The sequence below is a fragment of the Enoplosus armatus genome, chromosome 4 (genome assembly GCF_043641665.1).
Source record: "Enoplosus armatus isolate fEnoArm2 chromosome 4, fEnoArm2.hap1, whole genome shotgun sequence".
Lineage (NCBI taxonomy): Eukaryota > Metazoa > Chordata > Actinopteri > Centrarchiformes > Enoplosidae > Enoplosus > Enoplosus armatus.
This window is the reverse complement of record NC_092183.1, coordinates 4264862-4283256: the sequence shown is the minus strand read 5'-3', so window position 1 is coordinate 4283256 and position 18395 is coordinate 4264862. Positions and strand designations below refer to the sequence as shown.

Here is an 18395-nt window from a genome sequence, read left to right as displayed (position 1 = left end):
ATTAGATAATTAGATAGTTTTTGTTCTTCAAACTGACATTTTATAAGAAAAGTTGTTCCAATAACTAATGAACAGGCAGATAATTCAGCTGAGTTTTGCTTGAAATCGTCGGCGGTGATACGGACTAATACTCTGCTGTGTCTCAGGATTTCACCTGGTCGAGTTTCCGAAATGAGAGAATCAACACTCAACAGATGTAGCTGAGATTGAAAATGTGACAACAGAATTCAAATAACGTGTAAATATGACATTTTCACTAAATCTGAAAACTGATATTGCCGCTATTACAGTAGCACTTTCATTTATTAAGCAGTTAATAAAGATTATTTACAGGCTTCACCTCAGAAACATCTGAATGTCACCAAAAATGAGGCTCTCATTAAAATGAACAGAATGATGGTTCATTCAGTTGATTAACCTTTCAGATGATCACATCCAAATATGTTCATGACACTTTTCTGTTATCGAACTTAGAACTTAATGTGCAAATAAAATCTCCAAAAAGCTTCAAAATCCTCTTTGATATGATGAATTATTCACTGGATCTCCTGCAAAAACAGGTGAACGAGTATTCAATTAACTTTAATTAAGTTCTGCTGTATAAAAGCCAGCATTGAAAGTGAGAGGTGTGTTCATGAAAAAGAAAAAGGTTGCTTTGAGTGTTGAAATTAATTGCAGGGGGGAACATTTTGTTAAATTGTGTGGGTGAACCAAAAGGCTAATTTTAAGCACTTAATGTTCACCAAAGAGCCTTTTCTCTAATGTGCAAAATATGTTTTGGTACACAAAATAATTCAAAGGAATAAACAAAAATGTCCTGAGATACTTTATGAAAAGAGCTTTTAGTTTTAGGACCTAAGACTAATCTGACGTTAAAGTATAAGGACTGAGCTCGTGAAACACAGGTTCAAATAATCCAAAGTCACACACACACCGGTAAAATTGAATAAAAGTTTATTGTTGATCTAAGAAGCATTTCCATCTGGCATGTTAATTAGCTTCAACAGGAACGACTAAGTGTTTTAACTGAGCTTCTAGTTATTCTTCACATGAATCAAAACAAAACATAAAAACAGCTGTTATATGAAGACGCACCGATATGCCCACTTCAAACCAGTCAGGCAGAGAGCCATGCTTTTAAAAGTTAAGACGCAATATGTTAAGACGTCCAGAAAAGCAGTTCGATTATCCAGAGAAAAGACTAGAATCTGAATATCTGAACGTTGGATTTAAAGATTCAACTGCTGCACTGTTTGAGATAAACCAGTGATTTTTTTAGCCTTTCTGTTAATGCCACTTCTAACTAATATAGAACAACAGCGACAGTAAAGAAACATTACACCCAGAATATTCAGCTTTGTAAACTTAAATACGCTTGTTTGCCTCTTTGCAGAGACCGATACGACTCCCACGTCTGCACAGTGAATATGAAGCTTGCCCTAAAGCATCAAACTATTCCTTTGACATGAAGACCGAACAGCAAAATCAACTCTCTTCTACAGTCAGAACACCAAAACCGGATGAAATGTTCATCAAATATTGATCTCGTGATAAGAGACTCCATGTAGTCTAGCAGGGAAGGATTTTGGTTATCATAACATTGTGATTAAATATTTGTCTTGTGTGTAACTAATTTATTTCCTGTACATCTGTGATTGTTTTTAACATGCATCCCTCCCCAAAATATTGACATGTTTAATATCACAGTATAATCAAGTATTTGGTCAAAAGGGCTTTTTTTTGTCAGTATCACCCTGAATCAGACGCCACTTTGAGCACGAGTGAAATGATGAAACATTTCATTCATCACCGTCCACATACATCATATACTGATCTGTATGAGATGAACCGCCGTGTTATAACGGAGTGCAGGCGTGGCTAAAAGTAGCAGAGTGCAGAGCAAAAAGTCCAGTTTTTCCTTTTAAAACTGAGGTTAAAAATAATGCCAGTTGAGATTTTAACCAATAATCCACTTGTGGAAAGTCAGTTTTTAAATGCATGATTCAAGTTGTCTGTTTCTATCAGAAATCTCCAACCACCTTTTTTGTTTTTTGAGTGCAGGTTTTCACTAAAAAAAAAAAACATCACAGCAGCTCAACACACACTTTCAGCCAGAAAGGAAGAATAATGGCTGCACCAGTATCTGGAAAATGAAAACCTGCATCCAAACAGCTCTCGATGGCACGCGTTTATACACTGCTAACTTAAAGTAACTAAAACAGAACTCGCAGGACTCTTTCAGGACGTCTCGAGTCTTGAAGTCAAAAAGTGCATTTTTGCAGTTGCAGTTTTACAAATCAATGCCTCTGGTTTGCAATATGTCGGATCACCGCGTCTTGTGGTAAAATAGGGACTTGTTTCATTTCACGGTGGTGTTGAAGCGTATTGTTGGAGCAACAGAGAGAAGCAGGCGGTGCACACAGTCTCTGGGAGAATGGAGGAAGGTAACGGCAGCTCGTTGGACACGCAGCTCTCACAGAAAACCCCACTGCAGTTCTTACACTGTTTCTGGAGAAGGAAAGACAGAAAGTGATCAAAAGCGGCCTAATAACGACTTTCTGGAGCAAAATGCGTCTTCATTAAGCATTTTAGTGAAATCATGACCTCTAAAAGCTTTCGACATTTTAATAACTCTGCTCGCATATTTTCCCCAGAACTCAAAATGTCAAATAAACCTGACATTTACTTTTTATAATATTTGCTACCCAAAGTTTGTGGGAGATTAATGTCAACCATCTAATAAAATCTAGAAATCAAAATGTCACAGATCTAAACAAAACTCAAGAGTCTCCAGCTGCAGAGCTAAATGCTAAATACTAGCACGTTCACAGTGACAATGCTAACATGCTGATGTTTAGCAGGCAATATTTACCATGTCCACCATCTTAGTTTAGCGTGTTAGCATGCTAACACTTGCTAATGAGCACTGAAGAAACGTGAAGCTCAGGCTTATGGAAATGTAGTTTTTGGTCATAACGGAAAGAGACATTTTTAACCTGATGATGATGATGATGAGAAGTGAAGGGATCCTTGCATTTAATTTGATAAATGTTTGCTTGTTTTTTCCTATAAAAACATCTCTGTGTGTTAAGATAAAGACTGGACCCCTACAAGCTTTTACAAAGACCCTCTTGTGATTTATAGTGGCACTAAATAAGCTAAAACTTTAATGAGAGACAGGAAGTTGATTCAGCACGGATCAGAATAATCTTCCATCCTCGTACCTTCGTCTTCAGGAGGGAGTCGTCCTGCTCACACATGGTACAGATGGAAGGCTGACTGATCTGCACGAATGACTCGTCCTGCAGAAATCAATCAATAATAAGAAGTTAATTATAGCCAGTATGGGATATTCTTTTTTTAAATATCCTATCAATACTAGTACTACAATACTAGTTGACTGTTTCTGCTGCTACTTTACAAACTCAACTGCATTAATGAAAAGAGTAAAAAGAGTTTTTTATTTGAAGAGTTCAACTAATTCATAAACGGATCAATGGTGCGATAATTAAACACTTCATTTCGTGGCTCACCTGTTCGTCCTCATGGTGCGACAAGGACCTTAAAGGAGAAGAGGGGGATAAATGAGTCAAGAAAAAAAGAAAAATATTTTCCTCAACTTATTGTATTTGTTATTGAAAGCTGAAGCTCTTAAAACTACTTACAAGCTGGAGCTCAGACTTGTTTTGTCCTCTGGTTCTGAGTGTAACTGGTCACTCTCCCTTTTGACTGATGGGGATTCTGGAGGACGCTGTCGGTAAATTACACACATTGTATAAGAATAAAGTAACAGATACAGTAACAAGAGTTTTACTAATCTTTAATTTTGCACAATTCTGATCCCAGGTTTACTTTTGGTATGTTCTCTGGGTGTCTCCTCTCTCTCCGCGGAGTGCTGGACGCAGCGTCGAAATGATGCTCACTCCTTCGCTCTCGCTCTTTTCTCAGCTCCAGCTCCAGATGAAACCTGAGACGAGACGAACACAACTATTACATCACCACAAACAGACAATACCATCAGTTCTATGAAAAAACAGGAAGAGGGCTGTGTTCTTCACGAGGGAGCAAAATTCTACAAAATTTGTATAGAATCTGGTACAAGAACTGAAACAACACATTCACAGTCACCAAATAACCGACAAACAATAATGCAAGTTCCACAAGTCACTAATGTTGCTGTTACCACAGAGATGTTAACCGCTTCGAAGGTGCGACTTTCGGTCGTACCAGAGCGACGTGATATCCTCAGCTCAATATTATACTTGCTCCACTGTGGGTTTCTCTTTTCGAAACAGGATGGGATATATTTTTGATGTAAACGACAGCCACAGATCAGTCCATCTTAAAAGCCTTTTCTTCTGTTTTGAAATATAATTTTGTTTTGCTACAAATGAAGTTATAACAGGCCATTATCCAACATGTAGCCGGGCTTCTGTCAAAGTCTTTTCCCCGTTGAAGTTGAGTGTTTTTCCCGTAGAGCTGCCCTCCGCGGCCGAGGTTAGGTTAGGGTTAGGCGTGGCAGTTAACTGGTCGGGGTAAGATTGGGGTCAGGTTACGCACCGACGACAACGACTGGTTGGGTTGTGGTTTAGGTTGAGGAGAAAATAAGGGTAACCAATCGGTGGGGGAACAGACTTCAACACAACACCAGTTTAATGGGATTGGGAGAAAGGGATTCTTGGAATGTAAACGAAGAGAAAACAAATGGGACACTTCTGTCTGGGAACAAGGCTGCTGAAGAAGAACATTTCAGCTCAAAAGGCAGAACAATGTTTCAACGAAGCCAGAGAGAAAACCTCAGACAACAGTATGGAAATCATTTTCACAACAGGTAACGTGAAATTAATTAACCGCGGGCATGAGACAGAGGTTCAATAGTGTCCGTTTAAAACCACAACAACGACAAATCACTTTTAATTTGACACCAATACATTGGTTCAAAGGATAAGGCTGATGATAATCTATATATTTCTTTCTTATCGTCAACAAATCCCAAACCAGCATTGTGTTAGTCCATCTCTCAAATACTTCCTGACTTCCCTAGGCTGCCTGTGGCCCGCAAGCCCATTGGTTCCTACTGAAGATGTGAATCTTTACAATTTCTAATTTACGTAAACAGCTGGTCACTGTAGTTTTCAGCACGTTACTCAAACAGCAGGAAATAGTGCATTTTGTTGGGGACTATTTTCAACAGCGGATTAATCCACATTTGGTGCTCTTGTGAGTATTTGGGGCTGCAGGACTGTGTATGAGGGATTGAGTCAAAATAAATTAAAGAATGTGTGTTCATGGTAATTAAGAAACATGTCATCCAGTGCAACAGTGTGGCTCATTGATGCGTTGTTATTTTTCAATGGAGCTCTATGGCACACAGTACTTGTTAGTAGGATACCTTCATTGTTGGTTTTGGTCTTTTCATGAGATTTGTTGGCAGTAAGAAAAGAAACAGCCTTATCATTGAACAAAACACACATTAAAAAGCTTTCGCTCATATTTATCTTTCCTTTACCTGTGCTTCCTCAGCTGCTCCACCTCCACCTGCAGACTCTCGATTTTGTCTCCAAAGTCCTGTTTGAAGAGTCGGTTGGCCTCTAAAGCCAGATCCCTCTCTCTCTCAGCCTGTTTGCATCTGGTTTGGGGGGGGGGGTCACATAAACTTATGGTATAAAATGAAAACTGGATGAAAAGAAACATGGTTGGAAAGTGATGTCAACTAAAACTTATATAAAGAAAAAAACACAAAAATGACAAAGAGATCAAGTGTCTGGGAACTGAAACCCAACGAGGAAGACAGGGAAGCTTTAGCCAAAGAAGATGAAGCAGGCTGTGTTTGTTTATTGTTTTATTAGCCTAATGATTACTACAGTTTACACCAATGTTATGTTCACATACAATTCAAAATTAATAAATTAATTTTGCCCTTTTCTTCTTGTCCTGGCCTTCTACACTTGAATGTGGATCACCAAATGACAACATTTGATATTGATCCCTAAACATCAGTTCAGACTCTCTCGTTTTATTCTGTCAGACTCTCTTGGTTGAAAATATTCAAGCACCGTCTCTGGTAGTGGCCATATTCTTTGGAATAACATTACAGCAAGTCCACTACCTCCCCAGATATCCAGGACGTGTCCGTTAGCACATAAATCATCGGTCCACCAAATCTTAAAACTGTCCACAGTGGACTTTCGGACACCTTTCCATCTGCTCGTCTTACCTTTGCCAGAAAGCATTAATGGGGTATTTGTAAGAAACGCCTACCAAATAAAAGTATAAATCTGATGTGGCAAACACATCTGTTAGAGAACACAAGGATTAAGGGCTGCTAGAAGGATGGATTCAGTCCACACTACTCAAAGCTGATGCTGGAGAGCCACTGCAGGAGGTTGTGGGAAAATGGTTTTATTTTCAACAACAAAGGAGCATCGTACAGAAAAGATAACATCCTAGTTTGGTTATTTCTATATTAGGCAGGGTTGTATGTTTGTTTTCAGATTTATGAAAGCGGGGAGCTACTGCGGCAGCTGCAGCAGCTTCCCTGCTGCTGAGTTCAGGTTTCTGGCCTGCTTCACCAAATGTTTCTCACTGATTAAATGATTCAAAAGAATGATAATGAAAAATAATGACAAGGAAAGTGGAGAGAGAAATATGACAAACACAACAATAAGATGTTTTTACACGTAAGCGATTCCGTGTCTACTGTAATAATTATTCAAAATACCAATTGTGGCTGTGGAGAACTGTCCTCACCTTGTCTCCAACTGTTTTACGGTCCCCGTCATCTGGTTTATTTTCTCCTCCAGGCGAGCGATGGCTTCACTCTTCTGTTTAGAGCCGGCATCTGCGCTCTGAGGAATCAAGAGCCAAAAGTCCTATTTATCTTCCCCAAGGACAATGTTAGAAAACATGTATACTGCTTGGAGCGTAATGAAACTCTTCTGGTCAAATCATCAGTGCAAAAGATTAAAAACAGTGTCAGAAACTGATCTGATTCTTGAAGGTACAAACCTCTGCACATAAAAACTACAGAAGTTACAGAACTACAACTCCCAAGAGTTCCCAAGCATCCAATCACAGAGCTTAAAATTCTGCAACGTGCACTGCTAACGGCAGTGAAGCTAAAGACGACAGTGCTGCAGCTTAAGTAAATGTCCTTTTGGTTTCTGGGTCAATGTTGGATGAGCTGACTGGCTTCTTCTCCATAGCAATTGCGGCCGAGGCTCGTGGGTATTGTAGTATTTAAAGCTGTCAGCCAAACTGATGGAAAAAAAACAAAACCCTGACTTCTCAGAAACATAGTTGATGATTAACACTCGTGGCCATAATATAAACGGACTTTGATTAGATCTATTATAAAATATATAGTTGTGACATCACAACCGTACAGAAGTCCTGACAGCTCGTTTAAAGGCACAGTGAACTGCTTTATGGAGATCTTACTTTCTACAATATGGGACCTTTATGACTGTAACATCTGCCTTAATGCAGTGCAAATATTTCCCATCTCAACAGAAACATCATTTTAAAAAATGCATTATTGCAGTTTTCACCGTCTCTGTCTCAAGTCAATTTTATTTATACAGCCCAGTATCACAAACCACAAAAAAAAAATCACAAAGAAGGGCTTTACAACCTTTACAGGATACAACACCCTCTGTCCTTAGACGATTCAGATAAGGAAAAACTGCCCCCCCCCAAAAAAAAAACCTTGACAAAGCCACTATTATCTTTTGTTCTTAGCACCAACATTTCACAGATAAACACGAAAGAAGGAAAGTAGGGGATGATGTTGATGTGATGCTCCGTAAAGCAGACAAACGTGTCCTGACAGACGTGAAGTGACGTGAAGCGAGCAGAAACGCAGCCTCACCTGTGACTTGTGGCTAAGCTGTTGGTTGATGGCACGAAGGTCTTCCAGCTGCTGTCTGAGCTCCACCAGAGCGTCCTGCTTCTCACAGACGTCTTTCTCCAGCATCTTCATGGACAGCTCCATCTCCTGCTTCATCCCGATCTGCATCTCCAGCTCCTTCTCCACATCCTGCACAGAGATCTAACTTCAGATACACACTTCACGAACAGCCAAAAACACTTATTCCACATTACATTACACATAGCATCTATAAATACTCCCCGAATTCAATGACTATACAAAAATGTGGACATGAGAGTAGAAAAGTGTTGTTAAGAGCCTCAAACGCACCAATCGAAGCAAAGTTTCCTCTTTGAGCTGCTTGCGTGTTTCACCCAGCGCTTGTCCGTCTGGTGCTGAGTCGCTTCTTAATGCCTGAAAAAAAACAAAAAAAAACAAAAACACACATTTCAGGACTGAAAAACAAGATTTTTTTTCCCGTTGCAAATGTATATTGTACAAATATTTAACTTTAAAGCCAATCCTGCGTTGCCTTTGAGAATAGTTCATCAGAAGAAGTGATGTAACACAATCACCACCAGTCAAAATGGTATCAGGTAAATCAGGGCGGGGCAACATGGCGGACATTAACGTCACAACATGAACATCTGTCCCGTATCAATATCTACCACAATGGGACGAGTGTAGGATGAATCATGAAGAGATGTTTAATGCAATGAACTATGTCCCATTGTTTTTAATCAGAGAAGAACTCTTCACATGTGTAAAACAAAAGCTTCAGTGATTCATTTTCTTGGTGTTAAATTACAACTGGCTTGGAGTCATTCATTTAGTTAATAACACAGTTTGATAATATCGTCCCATTACAATCCTAATAAATGTAGATCGGCAATAAAGTTGAATTATGGAGGAGAGAAACGGTGAAAAGTGACGAAATTTGGGTTCATTTTTTGTGAAATAGCAAAATGTCCCTGAACATATTTGTCAAACTGTTCAACGAAACACACGAAAAAAGCAACATCACCACAACATACAGCCTGAAACTGGTCTATTAATAATTAATGATGACTTTAAACTTCCCGATGCTTTTTATAGGATTTGCTGTGTTACACCGAGCTAGAAATATTTTTCTTTATTGTTTTGATGATAGTCAGTGGTTAATATTTAATAATACAGAGTCTGAAGGCGAAGAATACAACATAATTGAATGTATCTGGGCTATCTCCCACATTTCAGGACTCTCAGTAGCTGTGAATATTGGCCTGGAGCTTTGCACATCATGCACATTAGCATACCATTACCCTCATTCCAGCCACTCCCTCAAGTTTTTGCACTATAACTTGCGTGTTACACTGATATTGCACATATCGTGCATATTTTCTGAGTATATAATTATACATATATGTATGTATATCCATAACTATATCCTCCTTGTAGATGTAATTTAATTTCTGGTCTTCCTTTAGTGCTACTTTCATATACTTTGTTCTATTTCATTGCCTGTTTAATTGTTTTATTCTATTCTGATTTAAAATATTTGTTTGTACTTGTGTGTGTGTGTGTGTAGCATGAAGGGGGCTACAACTGCGTGTTATTGTGCAATCCTGTATTGTAAAATGTAAAAATAAAAATAAAGCTGAACCTTGAACCTCGTAGCCTGGCTGGGCTTTCCAGAAATATTAGTTCAGCTAATTATCATAATGGTGTGTCACATTGAATGAATGTAGGGAGGGTCACCAAACTGTATGGGAGTTATTTAATTAAAGTGATGACGTGTTCACCTTCCTGGACTCCAGCTGATATGAGCTCTCCTCCTTTACTCTCTCCACGTCTTCTTGTAAAGTGATGATCCTGTTGTTTGCCACTGCAAGCTGTGGAGACAAACAAACAGTAAACACAGAATACCGGCAGCGCTGCAGAGAAGCAGACGACGTTTTTAAGGCAAAGTATTTGTGCAGAAAAGTCCAACTCTCACCTCTTCTGTTAGCTTTGTGTTGGACTTTTCCAGAGCGTCCACCTTGGCCTGGAGGTTATTTACTGACGCACTATAAACATAAACAGACAGACACATCACGTTAGTCAGCGGCTCAACAAGCTGTGAAGAGAAGTGTGAAGAGAGACGGACGAACCTCAAATGTCTGTTCAGCTCCTCCACATAATTCTTCTGATCGAGAATCGCTGTGATCTGACCGTCGCTGAAAAGGCAGAATTGCAGAATTAATACAGAATAATTTCAATAATCTGTTTAATATTTTCTGTCGCTTTCATAATGATGGAAATGTTTAAGTGTGAAACATCAGCATCAGAATACAAATACGTTACCAAAAATGGGAATGGGTTTTTTATTCATGAGCCAGGTTGCATTTTCTAGTTATGGGAGTTACATTTACGGTCAAAGTCTGTATTTCAAACAAAAGGACAGCTGGTGTCATGTGAGTAGAACTGGTGTCATGTGAGTAGAGCTGCAACGATTAGTCGACTGACAGAAAATCACTCTGCAACATTTGACAGCTCCAGCTTCTTAAGTGGGAGACTTTTCTGCTTTTCCTTGTCTTAACAAATTGAATATATGATTTTGGTCGGACAAAATTAGACATTTGATGACCCCACCATGAGAACTGTAACAGGCCTTTTCTAGTTTTCTGATGTTTTGGTGACCAAACCATTAAAACGACTGTAAAATGATTCGATTCATCGAGAAATGCTGCACCAATTGCCTTCATGTAACTAGTGTTTTTTCTTTATCAATATTTTTATTTCTTTACTCATCTCTCCCTCCAAAAACAAAAATCAGCAAAGTAAACAAACATTTGACAGATTTTGCCTTACAATCAACATTAATCTGCTGTGTCTGCTACTTAGTGGCCCAATCACACTGACACAAATAACCAGACAAATATCTAACTTGATGGCCAGTCTATAAAAGTAGGTCAGATGTCATTTGCTAAGATAATAGCTAAAAGCTAACATAATGTCTTAAAAAACAAAACAAAACAAAACAAAACAACTTAATCCATGAAAGAAAGAGGATAAAAGAAAAATGAAAATGAAAATCATTGTGGTTAAAGATGAAAAAGGCAGCACTCACCCCTCTGCACTCTTACTACTGTGTCCACCGTCTTTGAGGTACATTGAAAAATCAATCACCCCGACCTGCAGACGTAATTTAATAAGAAACAGATAATCAATGACAAGTGAAACCACCCTGTAGCTCTTATGTCAGAAGAGAAAATCCTCACTAATGTGTGCACTTATTTAGGGTGTGCAGGGTGTTTTAATGCATGATGTGAACTTGCATTTTAATACAAAAAAAAGTTTTGTCCTGGTTTAGATGCATTCACATCATCTATAAATATTTTAGCAGGCAGTCAAACCTCCAACTATCAAGAGGTTTGTAACTGGAGAGCTTTCACCTCATTGTACTTACAATAATACTTGTTTACTAAGCTGATGACATACTGGCAACCTGCCAATCCTCCCAGTCATTCTGGCCCCGTTCCCACATCGACGACCAGTAAAGCATGAAACAGAGATTCCTGAGTAGTTTTGATAAGGCTACTGAGTGTCTGTAAACTAACTGTGAAATTCAATGCGTACATAAATCCCCCCTCTACCACATTTAAAACTAAAACTTGAGTCGAAACAACTTGAATTAAAGAGATTTAACTCCTGTAAACTGTCTCGCTTACTGCTGCTGATATCTCTATTTACAGCATTTCAGCTTACATTAACATCATGGTGGTATTTTCACTTATTTGACAGTTTCACCTGCACAGAAAATGAAGGACACAACATTGTGTAAGAACCAGGAAGTTCTTGTGTTAGTGCAGCTGAGTGCTGGTGGAAGTGAGAGTGAAAGCAGAAGCACCTGAGAGTCCAAGTCTTCTCCCTTCATACACAGATTGGCATCGATGACATTTAGTCCGACAAGCAGCCCAGCGATGACAGCTCCCTCCTCCTCCATCATCAGCGCATTCGGCTCGTAGAATTCACTACATAGAGGAGACAAGAGGTACAAATACTCACTGACACTGACCACAAAACTGCTTTTGTTTAAGCATTTCTAAACGGGCACCATGTGCCACTTCTTGGCGGGGAAAAAAAGAAATATAAAAGACAACACAATAACATCTTTTATTCTAGAAGCCTCACGGGCCTCAACACAGTACGACGCACCTGAGCAGGTCCTTTCTGTTGATGATGGTCTTCATGTAATCAGAGAGTTTCTTCTGCATCAGGGCCAGTCGTAACCAGGCACGCCCTCTTCCTAGAGGAGTTCTGTTATCCCACGCAGGAGAGGACGATATAAATACACATGAAACTTAACAATTTAAACAAAATACACACACACACACACACACAAAAAAACAACTCCTTCCAATCTTCACTAAACAACAGCACCTTGAGAAATCTGTCTGCCTTCTTTAGGGAATCAATACAACACACTCACTTGAGGCCAGGCAGGTCTTTTACACTGGCAGTGATCTCTCCTGCCTCAGGCGTCAACTTCTCGACCAGCTCCAACGCACCCCAGAATGACTTGTTCTGCCCCAGGAAGGTCTTCTTGGCTGATGATTGAGAAACAGTGCTTGTTGAGCTATTTCATTTAGAGGAATTTGAGTCATCATACTGGGCATAATGATGAGCACCAGGAATAATCTTTTAACAGTAGTGTTAAATAAATAAATACACAGACTTCAGTAAATACAGAACATTTAATCAGCAGATCTGAATCCCTTCTACATCCCTTTGGTTGGTTTGAATACGATGGATGGTGTTAGAGGCTGGGGAATAAGATGGTAAATATTCCTCACAACTACACAAATTGAGGATTTTATATTCATCCTGGGACTGAACTGTACAAAACTGTTCCCACATGACAGTTGAGGAAGCGGTAAAGATCTAAAATTTCCATTTTCAAACTTTACAGACTAGTTTTTGAACGGATGACTGTGTGAAGTGAGCGGCGCATACTTTTCAACCCATGTTTCAGACAGTGCTCCATCACGACGAAGAACTGCTGGAGAGGTGCATAGTCAGAGTCGAGTGTGCGCCCGAGGTTGAGAGCTGACTCGATCAGGCCCTTGATGCTCAGTTTGGCCATGTTCATCAAGTTAAGCCTTTCGATTGCAATGGGATCCTTGGGATCTAAACAGATGGGGGAAAAACACAGGAAAAGGTCAGCAGGAATGACTCAGGAGCTAAATGTATTGAGAGTTGTCAGGAGAAAGAAAACTGTTTATTTCTGTATTTCCTTCAACAACATAAGATCCAATGTTTTCCAGGAAGTAAAGATGACTTAGTAAAGGTTTTGATATGGAAAAATCAGAGACAAGAAAGCTGGAAAAGAAGTTATGTTTCATTATAAAATCTGTAAGTATGAAACCTAAAACTAACTTTAGGACCTAAACACAGAAAAACCTAAAACAACTGGTAGCTTTGAAACAGAGAAAATGGTTCAAATAGGAACATTTGGCAAACCTAATGAAGCTAGCACTTAATTCATGGTATGAGCCATCTACACATCTAAAGTCTAAACGTCTAAAGAGTGCCTAATCCATTATTTATGCAAGTAGATAACAGACACTGAGAGGCTTTTAGTATGTTATCCTTTAGCATTTGTTTACAATATTAATACATCCATGCATTTGGTCTGTGGTTTGTATTTGCATGGACTGTAGTTATAGAGCACGAACATTATGACTTCCAACACAAAATGACACAGTAATTTGGTATGTTTTACAGCTAAAGGCGTAAATCTGTATCAGCTCTGATTTTAATCAAACAGCTTTCCTCATTTAAGGAAAACACACAATTTACACCCCAGCAATTAAATACTGGGATAAAAATGGACAGCTGGTTGACGAGGAATATTCTGTTTTCTGTTCTCTTTAATTAGCTTCAACACGACAGCTTTACATTTAATTATAATCAAATACGTGACAAGTTTACATGCATTTGTAAATACAGTACGTGCCGTGACGATAATGTTTTAAATGAACACAGATATGTCCAGATATTTAAAAAAAAAAAACACGAGACACATCTGGCACGATTTAATATTCAATAAAAGGACAAGTCAATGCTAGATGCATTATTTCACATAGTTACTGTAATAACAACGAGCCTGAAAAAAGATTTAAAGAAACAGTCATCTAACTAAGAGATTGGTGGTGAGACATTTTACCTTACAGTAGGAGCGTGACAAAACAAATGTCTCTGTCATGGTCTGTGAATGGTCCTGTGTAATATTACTACAGGAGACAATTGCCTCTTAATGTAGATTGAAGTGCTGCAGTGTGGATTTTGCCAGCTGGCTGGAGAAAAGTCTCCCTTCCTAAGGAAAACCGTGGACCTGCCAATCTGCCTGCTCTGTACTGAGAGAAGGCGTGGCAAGAGATGAGGAAGAGGACAGCCTTCCTGTACATCAGATATTCAGCTTTCCATCAAATGTAAAAGCACAAATCTACAGTACACACTGCAGCATGAATCTGTTCAAAACAAATGACCTATTCACTGCCAAATTCAAATATCTGGATTCAGTTGCATCCCGTCTTGTTTAGTCTCAGTGAGAGTAAAAAAATGTGTAAATCAAAGCAAACAAACCTATTTCTTCTGTGTGATTCTTATATTTTATATCATTAGGGAAACGAAATATTAAATATAATCTATCAAGTACTTGTTGTCATTTGATTTACTGCAAGCGAACACATTCTCCCAACAAAACAACAGGCACTTCCTGGTTGTTTTGTTGCCCAGCCCTGGCTTATTTACAAGCAACGTCATCCTGCTGTGCAACTCTCAGACATCAAACCGTCCTCCCTGAAATCCATCATGACACAGCTCAAACAGGACACATTACCACTGATCACTAGATGAAACGTGTAGCGTCTGGGGACCTTGTGAATTACCACGCCCTAACAGAGATCACACTGTGCCCACAAACCTCCACGGACGCTGAGCTAATCTGTCACATTACCTTCATGAGCCGGCTCTGGGTCTGGCGTGAGGGAGATGTCGTTGAGCTCGCGGAGGCAAAGCCACTCGCCATCGACAGACACGCGAAAGTTGCAGAGATAAATGGTCTCCCGGGCAGCCTGGGTGATCTTGTCGGTGGTGGGAGTCGGGGTTTCGCTCTGAGGCATCAGATCAGACATGATGACTCAGCTGATGCGAGGCAAAACCAACACCACCGAGGGGAAAAAAGCGCAGCAGCTTTTGTTCCAGGAACCAGTAAAGGCCCCAAAAAAATAACCGGTCAGAGAGAAGAGGAAATCAGAGAGGATGAAAAGAGCATCAAAACAAAGAGGATAAAAGGCCAAGACGAGGAAGGCCCTCTGCAGCTTTCAGCAGGTGTTTGGAAGGGTGCTGCTTTTCCTCCTCTTTATGCCTGCATCCTCCTCCTCCTCCTCCTTGTTACAACTGAGTGAAATTCGCTGCTGTCTTGAGAAAGGCTGCCCTGCCCTCTCCTCCTCCACCTCCTCCTCCAAATCAACCTCCTGTTATCCCTTTTGTGCAGACTGGGGATTTAAAATGCAAGAGAGCACCGTGCTGAAAATCACAGCCCTCCTCCGGTCAGCCTAGCACCGGTTCACTCTGATTGGACTGCCTGTGCACCGCAGTGAATGCACTGGGTGGGTGTTGACCAAGATGGCTGACAGTAGTGCTGGGTACAGCAACACATTGTCACGTGAGCAGATGGTGCATGCGTAAAAAAAGGGGGGGGAGGGGGGGTCCCCAGAGGACCCAGCCAATGCTAATGATGCAGCAGAGGACTCATCTGTCTCTCAAGCATCAACAGCGTCCCCCGACCTTAAACAGAGGCCTGTGATTTGACAATGCAATTATTGAGTTGCAGCAGGACAGCAAACCACCAGGAGCAGTGAGCAACAAGGGTAATAAGCTAATAAGGACAAAGGTCCTGGATATAAATATCATGTTATTTCAGTTCCTACTTAAGAAAACCAAGTGGTGCCCCTCTTATAAAATCAGAAAAGAAAAAGAAAAAGTACAAGCAAAACTTGACATTGATGAGGACATGAAATGAAGATTGTTCTGTAATTGTGGTCAAAATGAAAAAGCCAACAGACCATTTCACTCTGCTACAACAGTCAGATTAATTGAGAAAATTAAGTTGTTATGACTGCTCAGCAGCCTCAAGTCAATACTTAAGCTCAATCATGTTATATGTGTCTTATCATATGTTTGAAAAGTTCTGTATAAAAAAGTCTTATTAGAGCTTATCATACCTAAAGAGAGAATCATTAACAAATGTATTAGCCGATTTAATTAAATAATTGCTGTAGGTCAACGTTTTGCATCTGAATTATTGTTCTGCCACAGATTAATGCAAAAGGATTTCTTGAAATCTAACGCTTACTAAACACCAGCGCAGGGCTTTCCCGGTGGCCAAGACACTTTGATGCATGTCGCCATTCGTTCTTGTTTGTTTTACTATTACTATTATTTTCATTATCAATAATCTGCAGAATATTTTCAAGCGCTAGACCGATAAATCAGCCAAGCCAATATGACTGACACTGGCACTGACAATTTGATTTTTCAACTGTAAAATGTCACAATTCTTTAAAAAAAAAAGATAATATATAAAAAATAAATGTCAAAAAATTGTGAAAAGTGGCCACCATAATTTCCCAGAGCCCAAGATGACATATTCAAATTACAATTACAAATAACAGAGAAAAGCAGCAAATCCTCACCTTTTAGGTGCCAGCAGCAACAAATATTCAGCATTTTTGTTTGATAAATGACTTGAATTGCGAGTGACCAAGTTACTTGACTTATCATTTCACTACCAACAATGATTTGGTGTAACACTGACAGTCAGCGGCACAGACAGGCAGGACACACTCATTATTGCCCTCCTTACACATTAGTGTGTGCAAGTAACTGGACTACAGTCTTCATTCATTGTTGTTCAGTGAAAGCAGTGATTCACTGTCATAACTGCAAACGTTTGGTTAGATAAGTGTGCGAAAAACAAACAGCTTTGACCTGAACAATAGATAGCTATGACCAACCCACCGTTACATGTACACAATCAATCAACACATGACACACACGCAGGAGATCCAACACAGAGGAACGGATGAAGTTTACACATCCTGCCGACATGAGCGACACGCCACCTGGGTAATTACTGACCTTTAGTTGTTCTTTCGCCAATTTTGCAAGTAAACGGCAGTTAATGTTATTTGTTCTCTTCCTAACGTTGGCTAAGTTTTCTGTTTGCAGTTTTCTTGAGTCATAAGGAAGGAGGAAGTTGTTTGTTTAGGGACAGTTAGCTCAAAACACTTAACAAGCTAGCAACACTAAGTGTAGGAACAGTTGGTACTCTTAGTAAATGAGGTTATTAAGGAGGACAACGTTAGCTAGTTGGCTAACCATCAGGACTTTTCAGTTAGCACTTACTTCTGCGCTTTGACTCGATCCTTTCGATCTTGAAGTCATACTGTCGAAGCGGAGTGGGTGACAGCGACCCGGCGTTCCCAAATCTCAAGTTAGAGGAGTTTAAAGCCTCCTTGAAGTAAATCACCGAGGTCGGCGAGAGAGTCTCATCTGGACTGTCAACGTGTCCGTTTTCATCTGAGGAATTTTGTCTCCCAGAACTTTCTGAAACCTCTGAAGATGATTGTGGAGGTAGACCCCCCGGCGGCATATCCCGCTCCGCCATCCTCCCTCCGGTCAGATTCACTTCATGTGACCGACGAGTGGGCTGTCAGTCAGCGGTCAGCTAGCTAGGTGCGGTTAGCTGCTGCGGCCATGCACCGCCGTGCTTAGCAAAAACAATCGATAGACCAGTCAGTTAACTCCAAAATATCTCCAGTAATCACTCCGCCTTTCGTCCTGTCCTCCACAGCCTCCTCCTGACCCGGAAATAGCTACGCACAGCTAGCATTTTGGTCAGATCTGTTGCTAATTTCGCGAGAGTTTGCGCGCTGTGTCAGCGGTCCAGCATTCTGCTCACATGACCAGAGATAATGCATATGAAGGGGAGATGACACACTAATAGTAGATCCATGACCGAGGCTGAGCCCACAGATACTCCCATGATTCATTGCGATATACGCCGGCGCTCGTGTGCCTCTCCCGTTTCTAAGACTCTCTGATGAACTATTTATATATTCCTGCGTTAACGGGACACTTTAAACATGCAGAAATATCGGCTTTGCTGGAAAACAATACAAATTACTTTGTACTAAGGTCATTTGTATGAGACACAAGTTACTTTTGGGCTATTAGCAATGATATTAGATTTATAATATAAGATAAGGCACAACTTTATTCACCTCGAAGGAACGTTTTATGCCATAGTAAATCAACAAATAGGAGATATATAGACTATACAGTGTTACTATGTCACAGATGTTACAAATAATGTGCAGTATGAATGGGAAATAAATGTGTGAGCTTTACTGCTGCAAGTAGCAGATAATATAAAAGAAAAACAGTAGAAGTAGGAGTTAAGGAGTTAACAGGAGTGGATTGGGTTTGCGGTACATGC

General features: G+C 40.0%; 1 protein-coding gene across 4 annotated transcripts; it reads right to left on the bottom strand.

The window, feature by feature from the left end:
- Positions 1-937: 937 nt before the first annotated feature.
- On the bottom strand, positions 938-17675 carry rufy3 (RUN and FYVE domain containing 3). 4 transcript variants are annotated; one of them, XM_070903839.1, is made up of 18 exons: positions 17303-17675; positions 12845-13018; positions 12321-12438; positions 12047-12148; positions 11739-11862; positions 10959-11023; positions 10000-10065; positions 9846-9915; positions 9652-9741; positions 8201-8284; positions 7871-8038; positions 6751-6848; positions 5510-5629; positions 3853-3967; positions 3666-3751; positions 3534-3561; positions 3225-3302; positions 938-2508 (listed from the first exon to the last, which is right to left on the bottom strand). In XM_070903839.1, the coding sequence occupies exons 1-18, from the start codon at positions 17562-17564 to the stop codon at positions 2365-2367; spliced, it is 1992 nt and encodes a 663-aa protein (XP_070759940.1). In that variant the 5' UTR covers positions 17565-17675; the 3' UTR covers positions 938-2364. The 4 variants fall into 4 exon arrangements, with proteins under 4 accessions (XP_070759940.1, XP_070759941.1, XP_070759942.1 ...); XM_070903840.1 differs by lacking the exon at positions 17303-17675 and adding an exon at positions 14850-15027; XM_070903841.1 differs by lacking the exons at positions 938-2508; positions 3225-3302; positions 3534-3561; ... (1 more) ...; positions 3853-3967; positions 5510-5629 and adding an exon at positions 6429-6585.
- Between the last annotated feature and the right edge of the window lie 720 nt (positions 17676-18395).